Genomic DNA, 25,604 nt, shown 5'->3' with positions numbered 1-25,604 from the left:
ACTTTGACAAGTACAGTACGTGAGATCACCTTGTCAAGGTGCATGATTCAGAGAAGACTTCAGTTTTTACACACAATGCAAACTAGACTGTTTGAATCTGGGAAACAAATTTTGCAACCATTAGTTCAATGTCATTCAGTAGGGAAAAATAGTACTGAGAAGAGTCTATGGGGTTGTCATAGCAATTTATGGGACAAAATTTATCAATAACCATCTTCTAGGAGATTTAGTCTTGAACAAAAGACACAGAGATCTCAGAAAGAAATACTTAATAATATATGTTAGAAACATAGAGACATATTATCTTATTTCATTTTGCTGAAGAAATAAAAACTAGTATATCTAATTTAATATACTTACAATTGACATTTCCTCTCTAAAAGACATGCTTCATCAGATGGTATGATATATAAATTAATTTTTGTAAACAAATATGAATTAGAGAAATTACTATATCTGAGTTTATTGTACAAGCTTATTTCAACATTCAAAATTGTATAAGTTTTGGCAGATAAATGCAAAACATTTCCAACAGCTGAAAAATGAGTATTAGGGTTTTAGAAAATATCAGGCAAATTACTTGAAATGTTTCTTGAAATACTGTAGGTACTTATTCACTAGAATCTATCTGAAACACAAGTAGCTTGATTATTCAACTCGTGCCAAAATCTGATGGATCAGAGCCCAGGGGTTTCTATTATACTCTAACCTTTCCAACCCATTTTTGCCTGTGATTGCAGTAATCAGAACTGGCAAGCAACATAGGAACAAGATTAAAATTCACAAAGCTAAATCCTGACATACAATATTCTGAGAAAATCATGAACAGTAACACTCCTCAAGACACAGAAGCATATCGTCCACAGATCATGAAATGGATATATTTTTATTATTTTATTTTATTTATAAGCTGCCTGACTCTGGGGGGGTGCTTTATAACTAAAATGCCAGCATATGATATATACTTGCAAAGAAAAAAAAATCAGGGGAGTGAGGTTATATCAAGCAGAAAAACTGTCTAGAGTTGCTAACAACCCATTCTAATCAATCAGAACTCTGTCCCCTGAAGTTGTCTATTAAGATTTAGGTTACTGCTATACAGTTTGTTCTCTCTATCCAAAAGATGGGGAATCCTATGATTCTCCATAAGTTACTCAACTACTAGCAGCTCCAGCAAGCAAGGCCAAATGGGTGCGGAGGCTTATGATATTCAACATCTACCGAGCCATGTTTTCGCTATTTTTGACTCAACACAAAGCAAAATATAATATTAAACATCTCAAATGGTAACACTAAAAATTCAAATAGCATTTTCTGATGTAAACTTACAAGTATCTCAACAGGGGCCAACTAGTAGAAACATTTGAGTTATTGACCAGAAACCCTTTCCAAAACTGCTTATTTTATAGCAGAGGAAAATATAGGCCTACACTTAGAAGAACTTTGTGTACATTATATAATCCAAAGCAGGCACAAATTCACAAATTAACCAATTTTATTTGAATTTAACACTGTGAGGTTTAACATGAATTGCCTAAAACACTTATCCATCATGAAAGTAGTGTATTTTCCCTTCCTTTGAGTACCCTGAATATGCATGTCAACAAGCTTTATAGAATGCCATTAAAAACATTCTAGTTTTTAGGACGCTAATTGTTTGAGTTTATTTAAAATGATCAAAAGCTTTCTTGAGTCACGACAGAAACCCCATACAGCTTCAGTTCTGTTCTTTTCAACATCTTGTAGCCATTAAGAGGCTGCTTGCCTCCCTCACACATAACCTAATGCTGTGTTATGAGGTATTCCATCTTGTTACAAAGATGACACAATTTGCAGGATCTTTATATTGTAAAAAAAACCTCCCATATTTAGTTAGTCAACTGCTGGAGCCCTAGGACCCCTAGAAACCATCATGTCATTAAATAACTATATGAGCCTGGAGCAAAGCAGGAAAGTTAGCATAGCAATTTCTGACTATTATCTTCGCAATACTGAAGCTTAGAGATACCTATTAAAAATAAACATAATCTTAAAACATACAGTCATGAACATCCCCACTTCTGCTTGGCACATCTCTTCAAGACTAACAATGCTGTCTTATGCACACAGTAGTTATTCTAAAGTCAACCAAGTCCACTGATTCTCAACCTGTAAGCCAGGGGTGTCAAACTCAAGGCCCTTGGGCCACACCCAGCCCATGGGGTCTTAGATCTGGCCTGTGGGGCCATGCTGGAAACAGCAAAGGATCAGCCTACAGTGCCTGTGCATGCCCCCCCCAGTTCCATTTTTGCTGGCAGAGGGCTGCAGGAGGCCATTGCAGCTGAAAATGGAGCTGGGGGAGGCCACTCATGGGCCCCCAAGCTCTCTTTTCACTGGCAAAAGGCTAGCAAAATAAACTAAAAGCAAAACAAAACAAAAAAAGAAATGTTTCCCTTTTTGCATGGAGCATCCAAGAAGGAACAAGAAAGGAGAAAGTGAAAGAGGAAAGACAAAGAAAAAGAAAGATAGGAAGAGAGCAAGGAAGGAAAAATAAGGATAGAGGAGAAGGAAGGAAGGAAGGAAAAGGAAGAAAAGGAAAGAGATTATAATGTGAGGGAGGAAGGGAGGGATGGTCTCAGGGAAGTCCTGTCTTAGCACTTGGCCACCACAGGTGCCTCCAATGCGAGTGATGTTGAGTTGGCCATGTCTACCCTGACCATACCAATCCCAGCCTCCAAAAGTCAAACACAACCCTTATGCAGCCCTCTATGAAATTGACTTTGACACTCCTACTATAAGTTATGAAGTTTCTAATGTTTATAGAAATTGCTGACTTGGAAGATGTATAGACATTTTCTTCCTTTTTTACATATAGACACTTTCCTATTACTCTCATTTCCTGTCATTAACAATTGCTGAATTATACTCTTTGATCTTCACAGATCAACTGATCAGATTATCAACTCACTTGCAAGAAATATATTATGTGATTTCTTGTCACAGAGAGTAATAGAAAATCAGTGGTCCATTTTCTGTTGGCATCTTAGTGAAAGTGAATAAAATGGCAGTGCTTTTTGCAACTCAGTGGATTAAATTTTTTGTGACAATCTGTTTTCATGTCCCACTTTGCACACACTATCATAGCCTTTCTTCTCACCTTTTAAAATAGTATTTCAAGATTTCTTTATCATCAGTCCAAGTCAATGTAGAGTAAAAGTGGACAGAAAAAAAGAAGTAATGTGTTTGATATTTTGATATTTACTATAGAACGCATTTTAAAAATCTGAAGGCTATATTTACAAAGGTTGAAAATAAGAAAATTCACAGTGCTAAAAACAAACAGATTAAGTGCAACTTAAATGCAACTGCTACAATCTTTCTATCAACTACTTTAAGAGCCATTGTGGCTGAAAAATGTACCTCATATAATCACACAGAAAATATATGATTAGCTTCCAGGACTTGTTACAAAAAGTGCTAGTAATAGTTCATTAGGCCAAATGTATGAGTAGATGAAGAACAACAAAGTATGAGTAGATGAAGAGCTCATTTCTGAATGAAAAAGAAATGTGAATGCAATAATACCTCTCCTGGCACCATCTCACCAACCAAGAGCAGGAGAAAGCAGAAGCTACTCAGTGCATTGCATTTGAAGCAGAGGTGAGATTCAAATTTTTTTTACTACTGGTTCTGTGGGCATGGCTTGGTGGGCGTGGCAGGGGAAGGATACTGTAAAATCTCCAGTCAGAAGTGGTATTTGCCAGTTCTCTGAATTATTCAAAATTTCTGCTACTGGTTCTCCAGAAATAAGGAAGTAAGGAAAATATAACTACCTTTCTGAAACTGCTATCAAGTTTGCTAATCAGAGTTTGAGATTAGCTTCATCCAAAGTTTTTGTGCTGTATAAAACTTTTATAAAACTCTCAGCTGATCTACTTGTATATTAAAATTTCCAATGGAAATTTATTTTCCATATCTTACAATGATTGAATTATTGCTTATGAATATGTAGACATATTCACATCATTAAATACCAATTTCTGCAAAGTCTGAATTGATATATCTGAAATATCTGACTTTCAGCTGCTTTTTCTCTCTCCACCACCTCTTAGGGTAAATGGCTCTCTTTCAATAATGCAATGTTGTGTAGGTAGTATAGCTGCAAATTTTTTCAAAAACTCTTGACATATTTGGAACATCCGTTTTCTATCCCTTGCTTTGTGCCCATTTTGAATTGTGCATTCTCCCCAACCCCCCAAAATTCAGTCTTTCTTTATAAGCATTTAGTTATCCATTGGAAAAATTTCATGTAGCAAAACTAAGTGGAAAACCTTTGGATGCAATTGAAAAGCATGCAATACCAATTGTCCTTACTATCATTCAATGCACTCAACATATCTTACAAAATGACACCTTCAGGATATTTGCTTTGAAGTCCTAACCATTTTAGGCTTTTCAGAGTATTTATTAATCACTTTAAAACTCAATTTAACCCTGGCAACCATTTTCAGAGCAGATTAATTATATTTTTATTTTTATGAATGTGAACATATGATTGATTCACAAAAAAAGTAAAAGCTCTGGGGTAAATTAACCCAATGATGGTACAGTTTGAAACAAAAAACATGATTAGTTTGCTTATTCAACTAGCTGTCAGGCTTCCCTTTGTTGTATAATCCATACTGGAAATAGCTAGTCCAACATGTAAGAGTACTGATTAATAGTATTAATTAGACAGTAGGCTAAAATTTCATCACAAGGATTCCAGAGTACCCTATGAAAAGTAGAACACTCTGTATCTGGTTATTTTCTTGGTAACTGTTAAAATGTTAAATTAGTATAAAAAGTAACCTGCGTATTGGCTCAGCCTGAGCAATTATTGGCTTAAGATGCTCTATGCAAGATTTAAACATGCAAGTATATTTATTTACCACACTGAAAACATTTGAGATATTCAGCTAGTGAGGACAATATAGCAAAGCCATGGTTAGTCAAAAGGTTGGTGGTGTGGCACCCCAGAGAGTGTATCAAATGCTCCATTTCCATTTACAAAAGTAAATTACAAATTTATAATGATAAATGACAGTTGTAGAAAATTGAGGTAGTAACACTCCTATAAAAGGAATCAATTTAAAAATGTTTACCTAGATACATGTAAGAATCTTCTCCATCAACAATTGGTTTCACCCAGGTTGACCGAGGAGCAGCGGCTGTTTTCAATTTGAGACCAACAGGAGGATATAACATAAATGCAATTTCGATTACTAGAGCCTTAGTCAGGCTTATGTTTTTTGAACCAGAATCTGAAAAAAACACAGATTACTTTTTATGATCAACAACTATGTATTTCAATGGCATATTATTTTATTTATTTATGAAATTCATTGCCACAAGATGTGGAACTAGTTAAAAGAGAAATAAGATGGAGAATAAGCACGTTACTGTCATCTCACATAGCTACAGTATATAGTGCACAATTTTCCAATTCATTGGTGTGACAGCATTAAACTGATACTAGAAAATAAGAGAACAAGTTGTTGCCAGGTTTTCATATGCGGAACTGAATATACAGTATATATTTATTACATTAGTCAGGGCATCCATTCAAATTAAAAGGAAGTCAGATGAGGAAGAGAAATACACGATTGCTAGCCATCTTGCAGTTTATCATATAACATTTACAACCATCATGTTTCTTCTAATATTTGCCCCTCGGCAACTTCCAAACACGCCTCTGTTATAGCGCATGGCACACCAAATAATATTGTTCCAACTTCTGAGCTAAATTATGGTAAACTGGGTGGGAACATTTTGTAACTGTAATTTCTTTACCTTTACATTTCTTTACCAGAATTTGGTTCTGAAAATATTATTCTGTAATCATAGACACTTGTTTATCATAGTCAGAGATATTAGAAGGTCATAAGACAATCATGATAATATGAAATTTCCAAGATGAGCTTTACTACCTCTGATATTCCTTGTAATAAGCATGCAACATTTGATGAATGAAATTAATAAAATCTTTACCCACTATGATACACAAACACACACACACACACACACACACACAACTGAGGTGTTTAATATTTTTCTTACCATAATAAATACAAACCTTTCTGCTATATAAAGAAAAGATAACATATGAAGTAACTCATAACAGCTGTATTGTACAAAATACCACATGTAAACTTGCAATATAATATAAAACTATTCAGTTTAGCATATATATTTTAAGAATCCAAGTTTGACAAGCTGTTTACTCTTCTTATACTATAAGAAGAGCTGTGTACTCTTCTTATATTCATATCTTAAACTATCAAGTAGAAACAGATTGCTATTCTGGTCCAGGTTGAGGTGGGCTAAAATAAATGAAGTTACATTTTAGCCAAAAGTTCTGGTCCAAACTAATTAAATGAATGTCAATAACTCCTAAATATATAAACTGAAAATATTACTACAGAAACCATTTTAGTGATGGGGTTTATTTTCTCCAGTATGAAATAACTAAATGTCATATATTTTTGTCACATCATTTTTACTGAACAGTCCAGTTCATTAGTAATAAAAATGGTAAATAGAGCCATTCATTCATCAAAGTGAAAACTACTGTATTCATACACTAAGAAAAGAGAAAACAACATACCCGGCCTTTATTCCTAAATTAATGAAGCATCTGTTGTTTAATTATAATGTCTTTTTACATAGAAATATATCTATAAGCACATTAATGAAGATTCATACAGTCAAGACTAACAGCTGAAAGGTGAAATTGTTTTTAAAAAGTCATTTCAAGGCATGTCAGCAAAGGTTTGTAATTAGGAAAAACAAATAAAAGAAGTTAGAACTGCTAGTTTGAAGAATATAGCACCTTTCTTCTGCCAAAATACAGTCCCGTTATGATTCTCTAACAGAAGGGAAAGGATGGGATTGCAATATGTGAACACGTTATGCAAGAGCTAACAACACTTCCCAGATCCTATTAACTGTTTATGAAGTGCCATTTCACATACTGTAGCTTGGACTGAAGCTTTGACCAGGAGGATATGATTAGAGATACTGCATTGATGCATATTCATGGATACCATCAAAATAAAAGGGAGAAAAACTGACAAAAAAAATAGGAGCAGAAAATTAGAAAGCCTTCAAATATGAAGAAGACCATTATATTTTTTATTAAAATATATGCTAAAATATTATGAATATTTATACCGTTTTATTCGGTAGGTTTGATAAAATGTTAATTTGTAACATTCAAAATGTTTCCATGTTTATGCATTCACATTTTAAGAAGATTGTTTTGGGATTAAGATAAAACTTAGTGCTTTGAGTGGCATCAGTTGCATGCTCCAACTTATTTAACTTATTTAATTGGATGTTATTTAATTGAATTGCTTTTCTTCAACCTTCTTCTAGCCTAACCAGCATAGTGGCAGGAACTAGTTATATCCTTGCTGTTACGGGTGATAGAGTGTTGAGAAAAAACAGCAGTTAAGCACATGGCCATTCAGAAGATTGCTTGTAGTTGCATTCCTGCCAAACTACTTGGCAAGTTGTAGTTTTTCTTTTTATTTTTTTTAAAGTCTTTACTATAGGAAAGCTTCAGGTCATGTTGGTGGGTGGTTGCAATTTCTACTGGGTTTCATAGAAAAATGTTGCTAATGCTGTTGAGCCTGTGTAAAAGCAGAAATTAATACCATGTTAATTTAGTTGTTTTGAGCTTTGTTATATTTTTCTGTGCTTATTACTATGCTGAATTTCTAAACAGCATCGTAAAATGCCAAAACAGAAGATTCTGCATCGTCTCTTGTCCTCCTGTGCTGCTAAATTTTTTTCTTTAACTTCTGCTGGGTGTATGGTTGTATGTTTGTTGCTGGCTAAGAATGTGGCTATGTATAAGGCTATATGAGACTGTTCTTGCCCTCTTGTGAGCTTTCTGAATATATTTTACCTGCTGGTTGTAGAACAGGTTTTTGCTAATATATTGTAATTATAAAGCAAAAATGTAAGCACCACATTGGGTATAGCATAAACATGTTAATAATTTTTTAACTGCCAAATGTTTTAAAGTAGGTAAATAATGTAGATAATATATTCGTTTCCTTATAGCCTAAGGGGCTTTATTTAACAAAGTGAAGATTGATTCTCTAGGAAGAAAGGCAAATTGTTAAATTTGTTTTAATTCTATTCTTTCAGAATTTTTTAAAATTATATCACTAGTGGTTTTATGTAAATTGGCTGGCTTACAGCCTATAGCCCCATCTATTCTTGTAGTATTTGTATGGGTGGGAGGAGAACAAAAGATTCGTATTATGTTGTATTGTTTCTTATAACTAAAATACTTGAAATGTGTTTTGTTTCAACAGCAAATAGAATCCTTAAAACTGTTTCATTACATCAGGACACAAACCATTCAGAAAGTTTCAATGGCATGTTTTAGTTGAAGTTGTTCTATTCCAATCTCAGCAAAACATGTTTTCCATTTTCATTTATAATCATATTGTAGAAATATTTAAGGAAGTTCTGGTTTGATGTTCACTTATACAAAAGAATTCCATTTTCATGTGAGAATTTAATCAATCTAATCAGAAAAGGCACACCTGCTTTAATGGGCAGTATAAAAATATTGAGCTCCTTAATAAAAGTAAGGCTAACTTCACTGTTTTCCTTGGGTTTCCTTAACCAATACAATACACTTGCTGTTATAAAACTCTAATGAATAAATAATTAAAATGGCAAATTGTTGGTTGGCTAAGTAGTTGTGGATTTTTTTTTATTTCATTCAATTGGGTCTGAATTTTGGAGACTGCCTAGACAAATCCCTGCAGTTTTTCTGGTACGTTTTTTCAGAAATGGTTTGCCATTGCTTCCTTCCTAAGGCTCAGACAAAGTGACTGGCCCAAGAAGTCACTTAGCTTTGTGCCTAAGGCAGAACTAGAACTCAGGCTCTCCCAATTTCCAGTCTGATGCCTTAACCTCTACACCAAATTGGCTTTCAAGTAAGTGCTAGCAAATGATAAAAAGAGTATATTTTTTCTTGACAGAAAATCATAAAACAAAATTACAATTTGCAAGATTCTACAACTAGAAATGTAATGGACAGCATTTTTTTCAATCATATAGAGATGACTGTCAGTGGCTCTTGATCTTAGGGAAGCTTTCCTTAGCCCATTAAACAACATAACTCTTTAATCATCATTGTGGAGTGAAAGTTTCTTTCTTATTTATATTCAGGCAAAAAGCAAAGAAGTGTGGAGAAGAAGCAAAGAATAATATGGTATAAAGAGGTATGTATGATGCTTCATTATTACTATTAATTTATATTGCTAACTGAGCCAATTTGGTTAAGTGGTTAAGGCACCAGGCTAGAAAGCAGAAGACTGTGAGTTGAAATCCCGTCTTAGCCATTAAAGCCAGTAAGGTGACTTTGGGCCAAACACTCTCTCTTAGCCCAACCCAGTGGTGGGCTGCTGCCAGTTCGCACCGGTTCTAGCAAATCGGTATGAAAGACAATCAGTTGGCCCCACCCATCTTCACCTGCCCTATCCTGTCTTACATTTCCTTCTTTTGCAGCTCAACTGATTCGTGCGGCAAAGTGGATTACCACGCCTCAGCTGTTCTACTCACTGGGGAAGGCTAGAAGTGAGCTGTAGAGTTTCAAATTGGTGTTTATTCAATGTTCCACGCATGATGCGTGTGCTCACAGGACTGGTTGTTAAACCTGTTGCAGCCTACCACTGGCCCAGCCTACCTCATAGGATTGTTGTTATGGAAAAATAGGAGGAGGAAAGTATGTCAAATGTTTGCTGCCTTGAGTTATTTGTAAAAATAATAAAGGTGGGATACTAATAAATAAATAAAATAACAGTATTTAAATGTTCATATTTGTACTATGCATAAAACAGTATTTCTGGTCTCTATGATCAAACCGAATTTTGCTCCAAGCTATAGTATTTTATTAAAACATGAGCATAATTTGCAAAAGATTAATAAACAATTTGTCTGCAACAAAAGGTGAATGACATTAAATTGATGGTCTCATTTCTCTGAAAGCTGTGGCTTACATTATTAATTAGACTTCCCATTGTGCAAAAGATTAATAAGAGAAGGAAAGAGATTTAGTCAGAGACAGAAGGCAAATATGAAACCATTTGTAAAATTACAACATAGCATAATAAAGTTATTGAGTACTGTTGAAAATGCTTGAAAATAATTTAATGTAAATTTTATGTGAGTTCCCCCCATTAAGAGACATTTAAATATACAACACTTAATTATTATGGATTTGCATACAGCATCTTATTCTACTGTAGATTTGGAAGCAAGCCATCCCTAAGTATTTAAGAGATATTTCAAGGACTCTAAAAAGCAGTAGTAGTTTTTAGAGATAAATGATTTTGCTAGTAATATAATTGTCCTGTTCAAATATATATGAGCCTATGAATGGACTGAGGTTTGAGATTAAAGGAGTGGGGGTTAGAGGATGTAACAACAGAGTCAGGAAGTGCATTCCAGGCATTGACCACTCTGTTAACAGATAACAGATAATAGTTAATTAGAGTTGGAAAGGACCTTGTAGGTCATCTAGTCCAACCCCCCGCCCCGGGACCCTACACCATTTCTGACAAATGGCAGTCCAATCTCTCCTTGAAAGTCTCAAGTGATGGTGCTCCCACAACTCCGAGGGCAAGTTCCACTGGTTGATTGTTTTCACTGTCAGAAAGTTTCTCCTTATTTTCAGGTTAAGTCTCTCCTTGTTCAGTTTCCATCCATTATTCCTTGTCTGGCCTACAGGCACTTTAGAAAATAGCTTGACCCCTTCCTCCCTATGGCAGTCCCTCAAATAAGACTGCTATCATGTCTCCCCTGGTCCTTTTCTTTACTAGACTAGCCAAGCCCTGTTGCTGAAGTCGTACTTTCTGCAATCAAGTTTGGAGTGGTTTACATTGAGTTTGTATCTGTTGTGTGCTCTTGTATGGTTGTGGTTGAAGCTGAAGTAGTCATTGACTGGTAGGACGTTGTAGCAGATAATTTTGTGTACTATGCTTAAGTCCAACCGTAGGCGGCGTAGTTCAAGGTTGTCCAAGTCTGGCGATATAGGGTATTCTGTTGCAATCAGAGGAGTGTAGTACTCTTCTTGTGAAATACTTCTGGACTTGCTCAATTGCATTAATGTCCGATATACAGTACGGATTCCAGACTGATGAGTATTTGAGTATTGGTCTAGCAAAAGTTTTATATGCTCTAGTTTTACAATCCAATTCTGAGACCAGTCAGAAGTGGCTCTCATTAGACTCTGCAAAGCACAAATAAGGCATATACACAGACACACAAAACAGATCTTTAGGAAAAAAATACCTTTATTGTCACCTAATTATAAACTTCTTTCATGTTGCAACAGACCTTTACCAATGATAGCAAAGACCAGTAACAAATCTTTGTTTTGCTCTACAAAAGCCCAAGATACAAAGGGAATAGCAGCCCCACATTTCAGATATGAAACAATTGACATGAACAATGTGGTCTTAACTGGCCATACAAAAAATTACATCTTTAATAATAGAAGGAAAACAAATTCTCTGTTAATCAAACAGGCATCAAATAGATAAGCCTACAACAAGTTAAAAGAAGATTAAGAAACAAGAGTAAGCAGTTCAAAGACAATTTAATTCCACCTCTTTGAGGTGAGTAGTTTGCTCTGTGATATTGTGAAAAAAAACCAAAGCATCGTAGGAAATTTTTAACAGTTTGTACGTATGTCACAATGTATAACCTAAATTCATTACAATGATAATTTTTTATTCATTACAATGATAAAATTTTATAAAAAGTTACTCTTCCTCACGAATTATTTCTACACAACCAAACTACCTAATACATTTCTGCTTAACTAACCATTCCCAGTGCATAGAACTCACTTAACTTTCTCCTGATTCACTCAGCTTCCATCGATTCTATAGAGCAAAAGCACATTCCTGAATACCTTTTTATTTCTTTAAACAAACATTCCTCACAACTGACTTTATTTTCCCCACTGCCTTTTCCCCCATTTTTAATAAAGAGTTCACCAATGTATACAAAGACATCTACTTACTTTATTTTTGCTATTTGTAAATAACTTTTATTTAAATAGATAGAATAACTGTCATTGAATGTACACTAATCAGCATATATTAAAATGAACTTCTGTTGCATACAGCTCTCGAAGGGTCACCACCTCCAATATACACTACATAAACATGACAAAATAGATAAATAAATAAATAAAACAAAATTATGCATATACCCACATATATTATATCATACAGAGAAACAACACAGTCTAGTTTGGATGTATACATGGCAAGAAAAATGAATCTTGCGAGTTTTCCAGATGGATGGCATAGGGAACAAAGCTGTTACAGAATCTGGTAGTCCTGCTAGAAATACTTTGAAACCTCCTCCCAGAGTAGAGCAACAGAAACAGACCATGAAGTGGTTGTGTGGGGTATCTAACACGGCTTTGAGCTCTAAGAACATAGCGCTTATAAGCAGTATCCTGAATAAGGGGAAGTGAACTTCCTGTAATCTTCTCGGCTGTCCTTACCACTCTCTGTATTGACTTTCTGTCTGAGGTACTGTAGCCACCAAACCAAATAGTGATGCAGTTTGTTAAAACACTCTCAATCATTCTGTCAAAAGTGGCCAGGACAAAAGAAGAAAGATGTATTCTCCTCATCCAATGAAGGAAATGCAGGTGCTAGTTTGTACGCTTCACTAAAGATGATGTGTGGAGATTTATCTGCTTACTTTAGTTTTCCACCATTTATGAATTGAAAGAATCATTCCATTTTCTTTATTAAAACATAATTATTTGGGGGGGGGGGGAAGAGAGGCTGTGTGGATTAAAATAATTCATAAGTAAATAAAGTGTTCTTCATGTTTGAGTTTTATTGAGCTACAGTACCCTCTTTCAATGATTGCAAATGAATAATTGTAATTCCACTGTAATATAATATTTTCACAAAACAATTTAAAAATAAAATAAAGCAATTGGAGAGCCTCATATATCTAGAGCATGGGTTCAACTCACCACCCACGGGCCAATGTGTCACACGCTGGCCATGCCTGTGCCCGATTTAGAAAAGGGGGGAAAAGTCATGACACATCACATAATGACGCCATGACGATACGAGTTTGACACCCCTGATCTAGAGGAAAGGAGCAGAGAAAATACAAGGATCTAAGGAAAAAATCTTGTTCAGATCCTGGTGACTATAAGAAAAAAATGATTGTCCTTGTTGGCAACAACCCAGAAATGTCCCACCCCCCGTCCCGTCCCCCCCGTGGCGTTCTTTTTTTGTTGTTGTCTTTTTGTTCTATAGTAGATTATATCCCTAGTGCTTCTTGGAGAACTCTCATTCAAATATTAGCCAGATCCAATGCCATTTAGGGTATGTATGTATGTATGTAGGAGGAAGCAGCTGCAATCTCCATTACTCTGAGAAGCACAGAGCCGGAGACAGAAGCCTGAAGATGATGAATGAGACTTCATCAAACGTTGCCTAGATACTTCGAACCTTACGTGGGAGAAAACCCGAACAACCAAAGATCCACATATATATATATATATATATATATATATATATATATATATATATATATATATACACATACATACATACACACACACACACACACACACACACACACACACACACACACACACACATATATATATATATATATATATATATATATATATATATATATATATATATATATATATATATCAAGGTCACATATACACCTTCACATTTTCCTTGTCTGCCATGTGATTACATCATGGCAAAGAAATCCTAGAGTTACCAACATTTATCCTACCTTATACTTTTCCTCCTCTGTCCCATATCTCATCAACCTACTGAGATCTTTTGAGGGAGCAGCTTAAAATCTGACCCATACAGTTTGTATCTGATGTAGGAGTCCTAATTATCTTCCATCTAATCCACAACACAGCTAGAACTTTTGCTTGTGCTTGTGCTGGGAACTAGTGCATTGCAATTCCTTATTTCATTACATAATAACGTATTTCTGAACACATTGGGATATGTTAAGGCATTTGTTTACCAGGGTGAGTTAATGTTGTTCAGGGTGGGATTGGGGGCATGGTGGACATAGAAACTCAATAATCAGCTCTACAGTATAGAACTAATTGCAAGGATAAAACCAAATGAATAATTACTTAACTTCAGAATGGGACCTGAGGGAATTCTTCTTTAATAAAGATTTAACTCACCAGTGATAATGAATGCAATCTCACATACTACAGAATAAGACTATTAACATAATGACTGAGATACAAGAACTATAATTAGAACTGAACAGAAATGTTAATTACTCACCAGTAGGGTACAGAAAGGAAAGGGAAATTTTACCCCTACCCATAAAATGGACTTGAAGAACTTTAGACATTTATCCCATTCTTCCACATGCATATTACCAGACAAATATAGTAATAAGAACACTTTATTGAACATCCTAACCAGATTAGCAGTGAGGTATCAATAGCCTTTTGCCATAATATGGACCAGTGGGCTGGATACAAGTTAAATTAGTCTTGCTTTGAAAACTGAATTTCAATCAAAATGAAATGGGACTAGTTCAGAGTCAAAGCACATATTACCAGATAAAATACATTTATTAATTTATTTGTGCCTGTGATAAGGAAAAGTCCCAGTCCATATACCAATAGGAAATGTTTCGGTTTTCCATTCCTAATACGCATACTGATTTATTTCCAAATTTTCTCTATGCCCGTATGGATATTTTTAAAAAGGATCTCAACTCATCTGCATTAATTAAAATCTCACAAGTTCTGCTCTGCTCTGCTCTGTGCAGCTTCATATAAATTAGTACACTTTATCTACTTTTGATATTCCCTTTACTATAAGATATGTGTATGTATGTATTTATTGATTCATTCATTCATTAGATTTGTGTGCCATCTGTCTCATCTAGGCACAATTCTGGGTGACTTATACATTTTGTATTTAGCAAGTAACTGTCCACAAAAACATTAGATGGGAATGTAAAATCTTACATTAACAGATAATCAGAGTTGGAAGGGACCTTGTAGGTCATCTAGTCCAAACCCCACCCAAGGGGGAGACCCTACACCATTTCTGACAAATGGCAGTCCAATCTCTTCTTGAAAGTCTCAAGTGATGCGCTCCCACAACTTCCGAGGGCAAGCTGTTCCATTGGTTGATTGTTCTCGCTGCAAGAAAGTTTATCCTTATTTCCAGGTTGAATCTCTCCTTGTTCAGTTTTCATCCATTATTCCTTGTCTGGCTTTCGGGTGCTTTAGCAAATAGCTTGACCCCTTCCTCTCTGTGGCAGCCTCTCAAATATTGGAAGACCGCTATCATGTCTCCCCTGGTCCTTCTCTTTACTAGATTAGCCAACCCCAGTTCCTGTAACTGTAATTAATTTAATTACTAATAATTCCTTCTGCTATCCTGGAAATTTCTAACATAAAATTATACTGATCTTTAATGGTAGCTAAGCTAGCTAGGAAATGTATATTGTAATTATCTCTTAAGTCATGGTAAAATATATCTGGAACTAGTTTCTAGACAATATCCTAGAAAAACTGCCTTTCTTTGCCAGAAAATTATATTTTCTGTTATATTTAATATATCTTTTCATTTTTTATTCTTTAAGTGATCTTGTAATTCTTAAAGATTAGTGAAAAATTCTACACTTGCAGCTTTAAATTATATCTTCGCTTCTGTGTTTCTTCTTTCTTATAAAAAGAAGGTGATTACCTAGATAGACAAATATAATCTTTCATTACTTTATTTGCTCAGTGCATTCTGTTCACGAGAAAGAGCAATTTTCATGATGATTACAACTATTGCTATATTTAATGGTTCATGTTTAATCAAGCATTGGCAGAGCATGATCAAGTATGATGGGTGAGGTGGTGGAGTGCTGTAATTTATACCCTTAACCATATGTGTTTTGTAGAACTGGGCAGCTGGGGAACCGCATTTTGAATTGTTTCATATATAAGCTATGAGATTCAATCAGAATTTATCGGTCCCTCAGATTCATCCCAGCACACACATCTAGATGTTCGATGACTATGACTATTTGAAACAAAGTACAATAAATGCCATTCTATTTGAAAACATAAAACATATGTTTTTCTATATTATTAATCTTTGTAGTGATATAGATTTTATATATCTAATTCCTGAAATAGGATTTCTTGCCAAAAGCACAACTGATGGGCAATTAGTTGGAAAAAAAAAAAACATTTGAATTAATTCCTACCTAAACTCGGAGCTGAATAGATATTCCAGGCCCCAAAGGAACTGACTCTGTCAATTCTTTTTAATATGCCATATTGTAGTTTCAATAATTTGTGACATACAAACTACTCCCAGCCAATAGACTTCCCACAAGCAGCGAAAATAGAATTCAAGCTGACTTAACCTTTGTCTCTCACCATCCATTCAATTATCCAGCTGTTTCAATTCTTACCCTCTTTCAGAAAACTTCTGACTCATTGCCTTGACTCTACTGGATAGCTAAAATGCTCTAGCTAAAATGACTTTGAATTGAATATAAGCAGGTTTCAAGGTTGTGTTTCCTTTGGACCTCTCTCTGAGTTACACTGAATGAAAAGACCTATTTGATTAGGTTGCAAATTCCATATACGCACCCCTTGGGAATTGTGAAATCATTATCAATAGACAGTAATATGTTTATATAAAATTGTCCTTCAAAGTGAATTAAGTTGTTTAACCTTGCAATCTATTCTAGATAAAGATAAGCACAAATAACCAATACATCACAGATTTCCATTCTACCACAGTATTAAATTTGCCAATAATAAATTGGATCCTATTCTGTTTTCAGTTTATTGTCACAGGTACAATATTAATTTTAGTTAGACATTTGTCAATGTAATATTCACAGTATGTAATATATCATAATGCATATTTTATCAGTTTTGAGCAGTTGATTAGGTCGCAGTATCTCACAAATAAGTCTGAAACAGTTCCATTACTTCTGTTAACCTTAAACAAAGAGAATACTTTCAGCCAATCAGTGCTTGCCCTCTGTCCCTTCTGCTGATCAATAGAACAGTGCCAAGGGTTTTGGAATTACACAAATCCCTTAATTTAGGGGTGTCAAACTCAAGGCCTGCAGGGCTTAATCTGGCCTGCAGGGCCACCCTGGAAACACTGAAGGACTGGTCCGTGGTGCCTTTGCCAGCAAAAACAGAGCTTGGGAGGGCTGTGTGTGCCCACCTTGGCCACACCCACCTGGCCCCCCAAAATCAAACACAACCCTGATGCGGCCCTCAATGAAATTGAATTTGACACCCCTGCTTTAATCTCTTTCCTTCCACATTCTTCCAAACAGTGCATTCATTTACATTTCATACATTACTTACAAAGGGGGGGAAAGTGTGAATGGTTATTATGAGAGAAGAACAATTATTTAAAAAATGTAGCCAAACCCCTAAAATGTGCCAAAATCTTTCTGGGTGCCAAACCATTTCTCTGTTTCATTAAAAAGTCCCTGTGACTTACAAAGGTGAAATAGTAACATGTTTTCAAGTTTATACCTGAATGCTGTGGAGTAGCTGTGACTAAGAATGCATATTACTGGGAAACTAGGTTATTAGGAAGAAGGGTAAGGAAAAAGTTTTAAAGTATTATACATAAAGAAATAAGTTTCAGGAACAAAATGCTGAACCCAGTAAACAGATGGCATTGATGGCTGGCTTTTGTTCAGAAACCAAGATGAAAATGGATTATTCACAAGGTCTAACAAAATATTAGCATTAACTAGTTTCCAATAAAACAGAGCAGAGTCAAAAATAAACGGATGCAGCTTTCACGAATAAAAAAAAGCTGGAGATTTGTCAGACTCAGGGCTGATTCACCATGGAGCAGAAACAATGCAGAGTAAGGTACCTGGAGATAGTAAAGTAAGGTTAAACAGCAAACTTCATGAAGGAATACGATCTAAAGTTAAAGTCTGTTCCAATTCTGCCACAACTTTTGGTAAAAATTCCTCAAGAACAATTATACCTGATCACTGTTATACATGTCTCCGTTCTTTATAAATTGGTTTTGAGAGTAAATAAGCAATAGCACTTAGACTTATATACCACTTCACAGTGCTTTGCACCCCTCTCTAAGTAGTTTACAGAGTTAGCATATTGCTCCCAATCTTCATTTTACCAACCTGAGTCAATCTGACTGAGTCAAATAAGTAAATGAACTAAACAAACTAAAATAGATATATTTACAGTCCTTTGTCTGATCTTTTTTTATAGTAAATTGATAAAGATTATAATTACAACAATAAAACCTAATACATAACAACTATATAAACTACCGTGTTTCTCATATAATAAGGCTGGGTCTTATTTTTTTTTTTGAGCCCTGAAAAAATGGATAGGCCGTCTTTTGGGGGGTGACTTAATTCCCCCCCCCTTGCATCTTTGGGTGGGCAGGTGGCGACGGCTTGGATGTTGACCTCGGCATTGGTGGGGCACTTCGTATCGGGGTCAACGCAGGCAGCACCATATCCAGGTGTGCAACAAAAATACTTCCTAATGGCAAGCCCCCCTGCCATTCCCCCCCCCCATTTTGCATGTTTTAATATAGGCCTTAATTTGGGGGGAGGGGCTTAATTTCATTTCATGCCTATAAAACATGCTGGGACTTCCTATTGGGAGGCCGTATTGTTGGAAAAAATAGAAGAATAAAAAGAAAGAATAGAATGTACATAAAAGAAAAACCAAAAATAGAAAAAGAAATAGAATAGAAAAGATTACAGTAAAGAAAAAGAAAAGAAACTTATCAAGAAGTAATCCGATTTTCACAAGTATAAAATTTTTTAGTAACTGATCTGAGATGGGAGGAGCTTGCGCCGTGGCGATACGGTCTGCAATCGAGCTCCTCGATTGCAGCCGATATCTCCGCCACTGGCCGGTCCAACGGATTCCACGCTGTCCCGTAGGGACAGCCATCGTGAAGAGCATATCCTGAGGATTCCGGGATACCGCAAAATCCCTGGAGAGCCCGGGTGAAGCTCTTCTTGCCAGCGGCGGAGAGGCAGCCCCATGCTGCTGAGGCGGGCGACTCCAGACGGAAAGAGTTTGAGAAAGAGTTTGTCGGTTGGGTGAGAACTTTTTTTATTTAATTTTTGAATTTTGAAAGTTTACTCTAATTATCTGAAGAAACCTGTATGATTTTGTTTTGTTTTTGACAAAATTGATTTAGCGGCGTTTTTTAGGGAAACGTCAAAGAGAGAATCCATTTTTTTTCTTTTCTTTGCTTCCGGACTCTATTGTTATTTATTGGATAACTGGACTGTTTTCTTTTTCTATATATTCATATGTTTTATTCTTCTTCTGGACTTTTTTTTTTTTTTTTTCTGGGCTAGAGGCTTCTCTTGATTTTGTTTGATTTTTTCGGTTTCTGTTTTTGTGTTTGCAAGCCGCTTTCCCTTAAGAGAGGAGGGGGAAAGTGAGAACTATGATACTTTGTAACACTGCCACCTAGAGGCTCGGAAATATTTAAAAAATAAAATAAAAATAGACTCTTCTTCTCAAGGACATCCCTGATAAGATAGAGGAAAGCACTTTGTGGAATATTATTACAGGTGTCTTTCTGGATATACATGGCTCAGCTTTGAAGCTTGTGGGAAAGAGAAGGAGTTATAATTAGAGCCTTGGATAATTAAATAGAGTGCAGTGTTGTTGTTTTTTTTGAGTTCTGCCAACCCCTTCACTAACATCAAGGTCCTTACTTTTAAGCTTGATTTATTTGCAAAGGAAGCCTCTGAATTTCTTTTTTCTTACTTATATTTTATTTTGATTTAACTGATTTTATTTTTTCTTTTGCCTATTTGGATCCTGTTTTCTCTTTTTCCTTTTTTTTTTTTTAATGTACATCAGCGGACTATTTTTTTTTCCTTTTTCAATTGAGGTTTTTTTTTTTTTTTCTGGCTGGACTAAGGTGTGGAATCTGAAGAAACTTATTTTCTTGGTTTTTGTTTTGTTTTTTGTTTTTCTCTTTTCTTCTTCCCTTCTTCCTTTTTGGCTTTGTCTTGTTTATTATTATTATTGGGTTTTTATTTTTACTGTTACTTTTTTTATGGTTTTTTTTCTTTTTTATTGGACTAAGGTCAGGAAGAATTTGAAGAATTTTTTTTTTTTCTTTTTTCTTTTTTTCTCTCACTTTGGCTTTTTTATTGTTGGCCTTTTACCTTGGATTATAATTTCATATTTTTTTTCTTTTTTTGTGGATTAAAATTTGAAAAAACTTGAAGAGTTGGAACCACTTAAAATGAGTAAGAAATTTATATCTTCGGTGCCTCTATGTCTGCTTCTGCCTCCCCATCATCTGGACAGCGCTCAATTCAGACATTGTTAAAGCAAGATAAAGAGAAAGAAAAAGAACAAGAAAGAGTATCCTTCCAGATGATTATGCAAGGAATTCAAGATCTTAAGGTAAAAATGGATACTATTGAACAAAGAACAGGTAGGATGGAACAGATGATGGAAAATATGAAGAGAGACTCCAAAATGTTGAAGAGGGAGGCAAACAAAGAGAGGAGAAAATTGGAAATATCGACAATAGATTAACAGCGATTGAACAAGAAAAAAGTGAGATGTTGAAGTGGGAGTTGGATAGATCAGAATTTTATCTTAGATTCCAAAATATAGAAGAAGAAAAAGGACAAGATTTGGTTGCGATAATGGTAGGAATTCTGGCGGAGGCGCTCGAGATAACAGAAGAGAAGATGATGGATGGAATTGATGAGATATATCGAGTTTTTACAAGATATGCAATGAGAAATAACCTACCCAGAGAAGTTCATATTAGATTTATTAAAAAATCTCTGAAGACACAAATATTGCAAGTAGCAAGAGAGAAGCCACTGAAATACAAAAGTAAAGAAATTTTGGTTTTAAAACAAATACCTAGAAGAGTGAGAGAGATGAGAAGAGAATACCGATTCCTGACTAAAAGGTTATTGGAAAAAAGAGGTGTCTTACAGGTGGTTGATTCCAGAAGGATTGATGTTTACGTGGCAGGAACAGAGACATAGAATTGATTCAATTGAGAAAGCAGAACTGTTTTGTGCAGAGGTTTTTGGAGGCAGAGAAGGAGGAGCAGGAAAGGAGGTCCCATCAATTGAATCCCAAGAGGAACAAATGGAGGTTGGAAAAGAAGAAGGTGCAGTAGGTGGACAAGTGGATATTAAAGATCAACGTGAGGCAAGACCCACGAGAGTGGTTAAATCTAAATATAAAATATAATTATGGAAGATAAAAAATTGATTACAATGAATATAAATGGACTGAATTCAGCTGCTAAGAGAAGGAAGATTTTCCATAAATTAATGAAATTAAGGTTCGACATAATTTGTTTACAAGAAGTTCATATTAAAAAGCAACATGAACAATTGTTATTACAACCAAAATTAGGAAATTGTTTACCTCTTTGACACAATCCAAGAAAAGAGGGGTGGTTTTATATATTAAAGAGGCCATTCCAGCAAAAATGATTTATACAGATGATGATGGGAGAATATTAATGGTAGAAATAATGGACAATAATAGAAAGATACTTTTGATTGCAATTTATGCCCGAATGATAAACAGGAAGAATTCTATAGAAAATTACATACTAAGACTGCCGAACTTGACTATGCTAATGTAATTATGATGGGAGACTTTAATGGAATTGTGGATAATAGATTTGACTATATTGCAACAACAGTAAAGCATAACAGGAAAACTCTTCCTAAATCCTTTTTAAAATGATAGATGAATTAACTTTAAAAGACATATGGAGAGAAAGAAATGATAAATCTAAGCAATTTACGTTCTATTCAAATAGGCATCTATCATGGTCCAGACTGGATATGATTTGGATCTCAACAGATTTAATGTCTAGTATTCAAGAAGTAAATATTGAAACAAGTACTTGGGCTGACCATAACCCATTGACAATTGAATGGAAGGGACAAAGGAAAAGATCGAGATGGACATTAAATAATTCTATTTTAAAGGATAAGGAATTTATACAATGGATGGAGAAAGAATTGGCCTTCTTCTTTAAAGAGAACAGAAAAGAAGACACCTCAATACAGAATGTTTGGGACACAATGAAGGCCTATGTTAGAGGCTTGATAATAGACTATACAAGAAAAAGAATAACAGGAAAAGGCGAACTCTTAAAGCCTTGGATGATGAATATAAGGGACTTGAAAAAGAATTACAGAAAATGCCACACAGAAAAGATGTTAAAATGAAACTGGATATAACTAAACATAAAATGGACTTAATAGAGAAAGAAGAACTGGCACAGAAAATTAGGAATGCTAAACAGAATTATTTTGAGGATGCAAATAAGCCAGGTAGATGGCTAGCATACAAATTGAGAAAGGAGAAAGAGTCGAGGAAAATACCGCAGTTAATAGACGACCAAGGTAAAATTTGTTATGGCAGCAAAGAAAAAAAAGAGATTATTTATGATTTTTATAAGCATTTGTATAAGAAAGAAGACATTGATGAGGAGAAAGTTAAACAATACCTGCAGAATGTAAATCTACCTAAGATACCTAAAGAGATTGAAGAAATGCTAGAAAGTAATATAACAATGATGGAGTTAAGTCAAGCACTTAAGAAACAAAATAATGGAAAGGCACCAGGTCCAGACGGGTTTCCTGTAGAATTTTATAAAATCTTTCAAGAATCACTGTGTATTCCACTGTTAGAAGTTATGAATGAAGTTATGTTAAAAAAGATGATACCTAAAACATGGTCAGAGGCTTACATTACACTTATTCCAAAAGAGGAGGCGGACCTACTGCAAATCAAGAATTATAGACCGATTTCTTTACTAAATGCAGATTATAAAATTTTTGCTTCAATATTAGCAGAAAGACTTAAAAAGTACTTGAATAACTTTATCCACCCAGACCAAAATGGGTTTTTGCCAAAGCGACAAATCAGAGACAATATGAGAGTAATTCTGGACACCCTGAATACTATGAGGCGCATCCTGAAAAGCAAATGGCTTTGATATTTTTAGATGCTCAAAAGGCATTTGATAACGTGAATTGGAGATTTATGTTACTTTAATGGAACAGATGGGCTTTGCTAGAAGATTTATTCAGGCAATAGAAGCAATTTATAATGAACAAACAGCTAAGGTAATGATGGAGGAGAATTTACAGATCCTATTAATATAAGAAAAGGCACAAGACAAGGTTGTCCTCTTTCTCCCTTGATATTTGTATTGACTTTGGAAGTGTTGAATAGAAATATCAGAGAAGATAAAACTATAAAAGGAATGAAAATTAAAAAGGAAGAATTTAAACTACAAGCCTTTGCAGATGACCTAGTCTTTATCTTGAAGACCCTATAGAAACAGCCTCGAAACTGTTGGAAAAGATAGAGGTCTATGGGGAGGTGGCTGGTTTGAAAATAAATAGAGATAAAACAAAGATTTTGTCAAAGAATATGTTGCTGAAACAAAGGGAAGAGTTGGCAGAACTGTTAAAAATTCAAGTTACAAACAAGGTTAAGTATCTGGGATATATTTGACATCAAGATGTAGTACATTGAAGGAGAATAATTATATTAAACTTAAACAACAGATAGCTCAAGATTTGAAAAATGGGAGAACTTACAATTGTCATTAATAGGAAGGATTTCAACAATCAAGATGGACATTTTACCCAGAGTCTTATTTTTGTTTCAAACAATACCAATTAGGCTTGGAAAAGAATATTTTGAGGATTTAAATAAAATTGTTTTGAAGTATATATGGCAAGGCAAGAAAGCAAGAATAAAGTTAAAGCTTTTACAGGATGCTAGATTTAGAGGAGGGTTTGGTCTGCCTAATTGGGAGTTGTACTACCAAGCTGCAAACTTGACGTGGGTTAAAGAATGGATAACATTAAGGAAAACCAGATTGTTGACATTAGAAGGTCATGATTTGTTGTTGGGCTGGCATGCTTTTTTATGGTACAAGGAACTAAAACACAGGGGTATTTTAGAAGACATTATATACGGGAGTCTCTGTGGTTGAATTGGGAGAAGATAAAAAAACAGTGTTATTTGAAAATTCCAGTTTGGTTATCGACGATAGAAGCGTTTTCTTATCCTATAATTTATAAAAAGGAACAAACAGTTAACTATGGGGAATTATTAGATGAAAAGGGTGAACTTAAATCGATGCAAAAATTGGAAGAACAAGGTATACAGATGAATTGGTTTTCATATTTGCAAATACATTCAAAGTACTATGAGGATTCCAAAGCAGAGGGATTTTATGATAAGCAAACTGACTTGGATAAGATTTTGATGGGTACTGATGAAAAGGTGATTAAAAAATTGTATGGTTATTTATTGCAAATTAAGCTTGAGGAAGAACAAGTTAAAGAAACTATGATTGCGTGGGGGAGGAATTTTGGATATGGGATTGATTTAGAGAAATGGCAGAAATTATGGTCGCAAAATTATAAAATGACAATGTCTACAGCCTATAAAGAAAACTTGTATAAGATGTTTTACAGGTGGCATTTTCCCGACAAGGATAGCAAGAATGTTCAAGAACAAATCCGAAAAATGCTGGAAATGTCATCAGAAACCTGGTTCATACTATCACATGTGGTGGACTTGTGAGGATGCTAGAAAATATTGGACTAAAATCCACATGTGGCTGGAAAAAATGACAAAGAAGCATATAGACTTGAAACCGGAGTTTTTCTATTGGGAATACTACCAGATACTTATAGTAAAGAGTTGAAATATTTGATTGTAAATGTATTGACTGCTGCTAGGATTGTATTTGCAAAAATTGGAAAAATGAGAAAATTCCATTGCAAGAAGAAGTTGTAAAAGAAAATTTTGGAATGTGCTGAGATGAGTAGATTGACTTTTGAAATTAGAGAGCAAGAAGATAAACAATTTTATTTAGTTTGGGATCTTTTCTATCAATGGTGGAATGATGAAATATTAAAATATAAAAGTTAGATAATAAGGAATAATAATGACTTTATTTTCCTTTCCTTTTATTGGTTTTTGATACTATATCTATATAATAGTTTTCTTTGTTTCTTTCTTTTTCATATTTGGGATAGAATTGGTATGATTATAAGATTTGTTTTAGAATAAAATATTTAAAATATAGTTATCTCATAAAGGCATGACCGAATAAAAGTTTAGTCAAATTTTTTTTTTCTTTAATAGCGATACTAGGATTTATAAATTTGTATTGATAAGAGTATTATATAAAGTAACTGTAATTGTGACTATGAGGTGAATGCACAAAACCGATGGACCAACCGACTTACTGTGTGTACAAAAATATGGGGGAGCTGATACTTTTATGTTTTGTTGTTGTGTTTTTTATGTTAAAAAAATAATAAAAATTTATAAAAAAAAAAAAAAATTTTTAGTAACTCATCTTGTTCTCTTAAAATATAACAAGTGATTTCTTCCTATATCCTAGCTCCTATCTATAAACAAATCCATAAAGCATTGTCTTATCGGTGTCCAAAAAGTCAATTACAGATTACCAGAAATTAACACC

General features: G+C 34.6%; 1 protein-coding gene across 1 annotated transcript in view; it reads right to left on the bottom strand.

The window, feature by feature from the left end:
- Positions 1-25,604, bottom strand: part of IQCM (IQ motif containing M) — a 99,588-nt gene that overhangs the window by 15,141 nt on the left and 58,843 nt on the right. The window contains exon 7 of the mRNA XM_087936740.1: positions 5,124-5,282. Within this exon, the coding sequence (XP_087792866.1) occupies positions 5,124-5,282 (159 nt within the window). The remainder of the gene's footprint in view (positions 1-5,123; positions 5,283-25,604) is intronic.

Source organism: Pseudonaja textilis, chromosome 6 (genome assembly GCF_049901715.1).
Source record: "Pseudonaja textilis isolate UNSWEBS1 chromosome 6, rPseTex1.2, whole genome shotgun sequence".
Lineage (NCBI taxonomy): Eukaryota > Metazoa > Chordata > Lepidosauria > Squamata > Elapidae > Pseudonaja > Pseudonaja textilis.
Note: the sequence above shows the minus strand (reverse complement) of the source record. Positions and strands in the feature narration are given on the sequence as shown.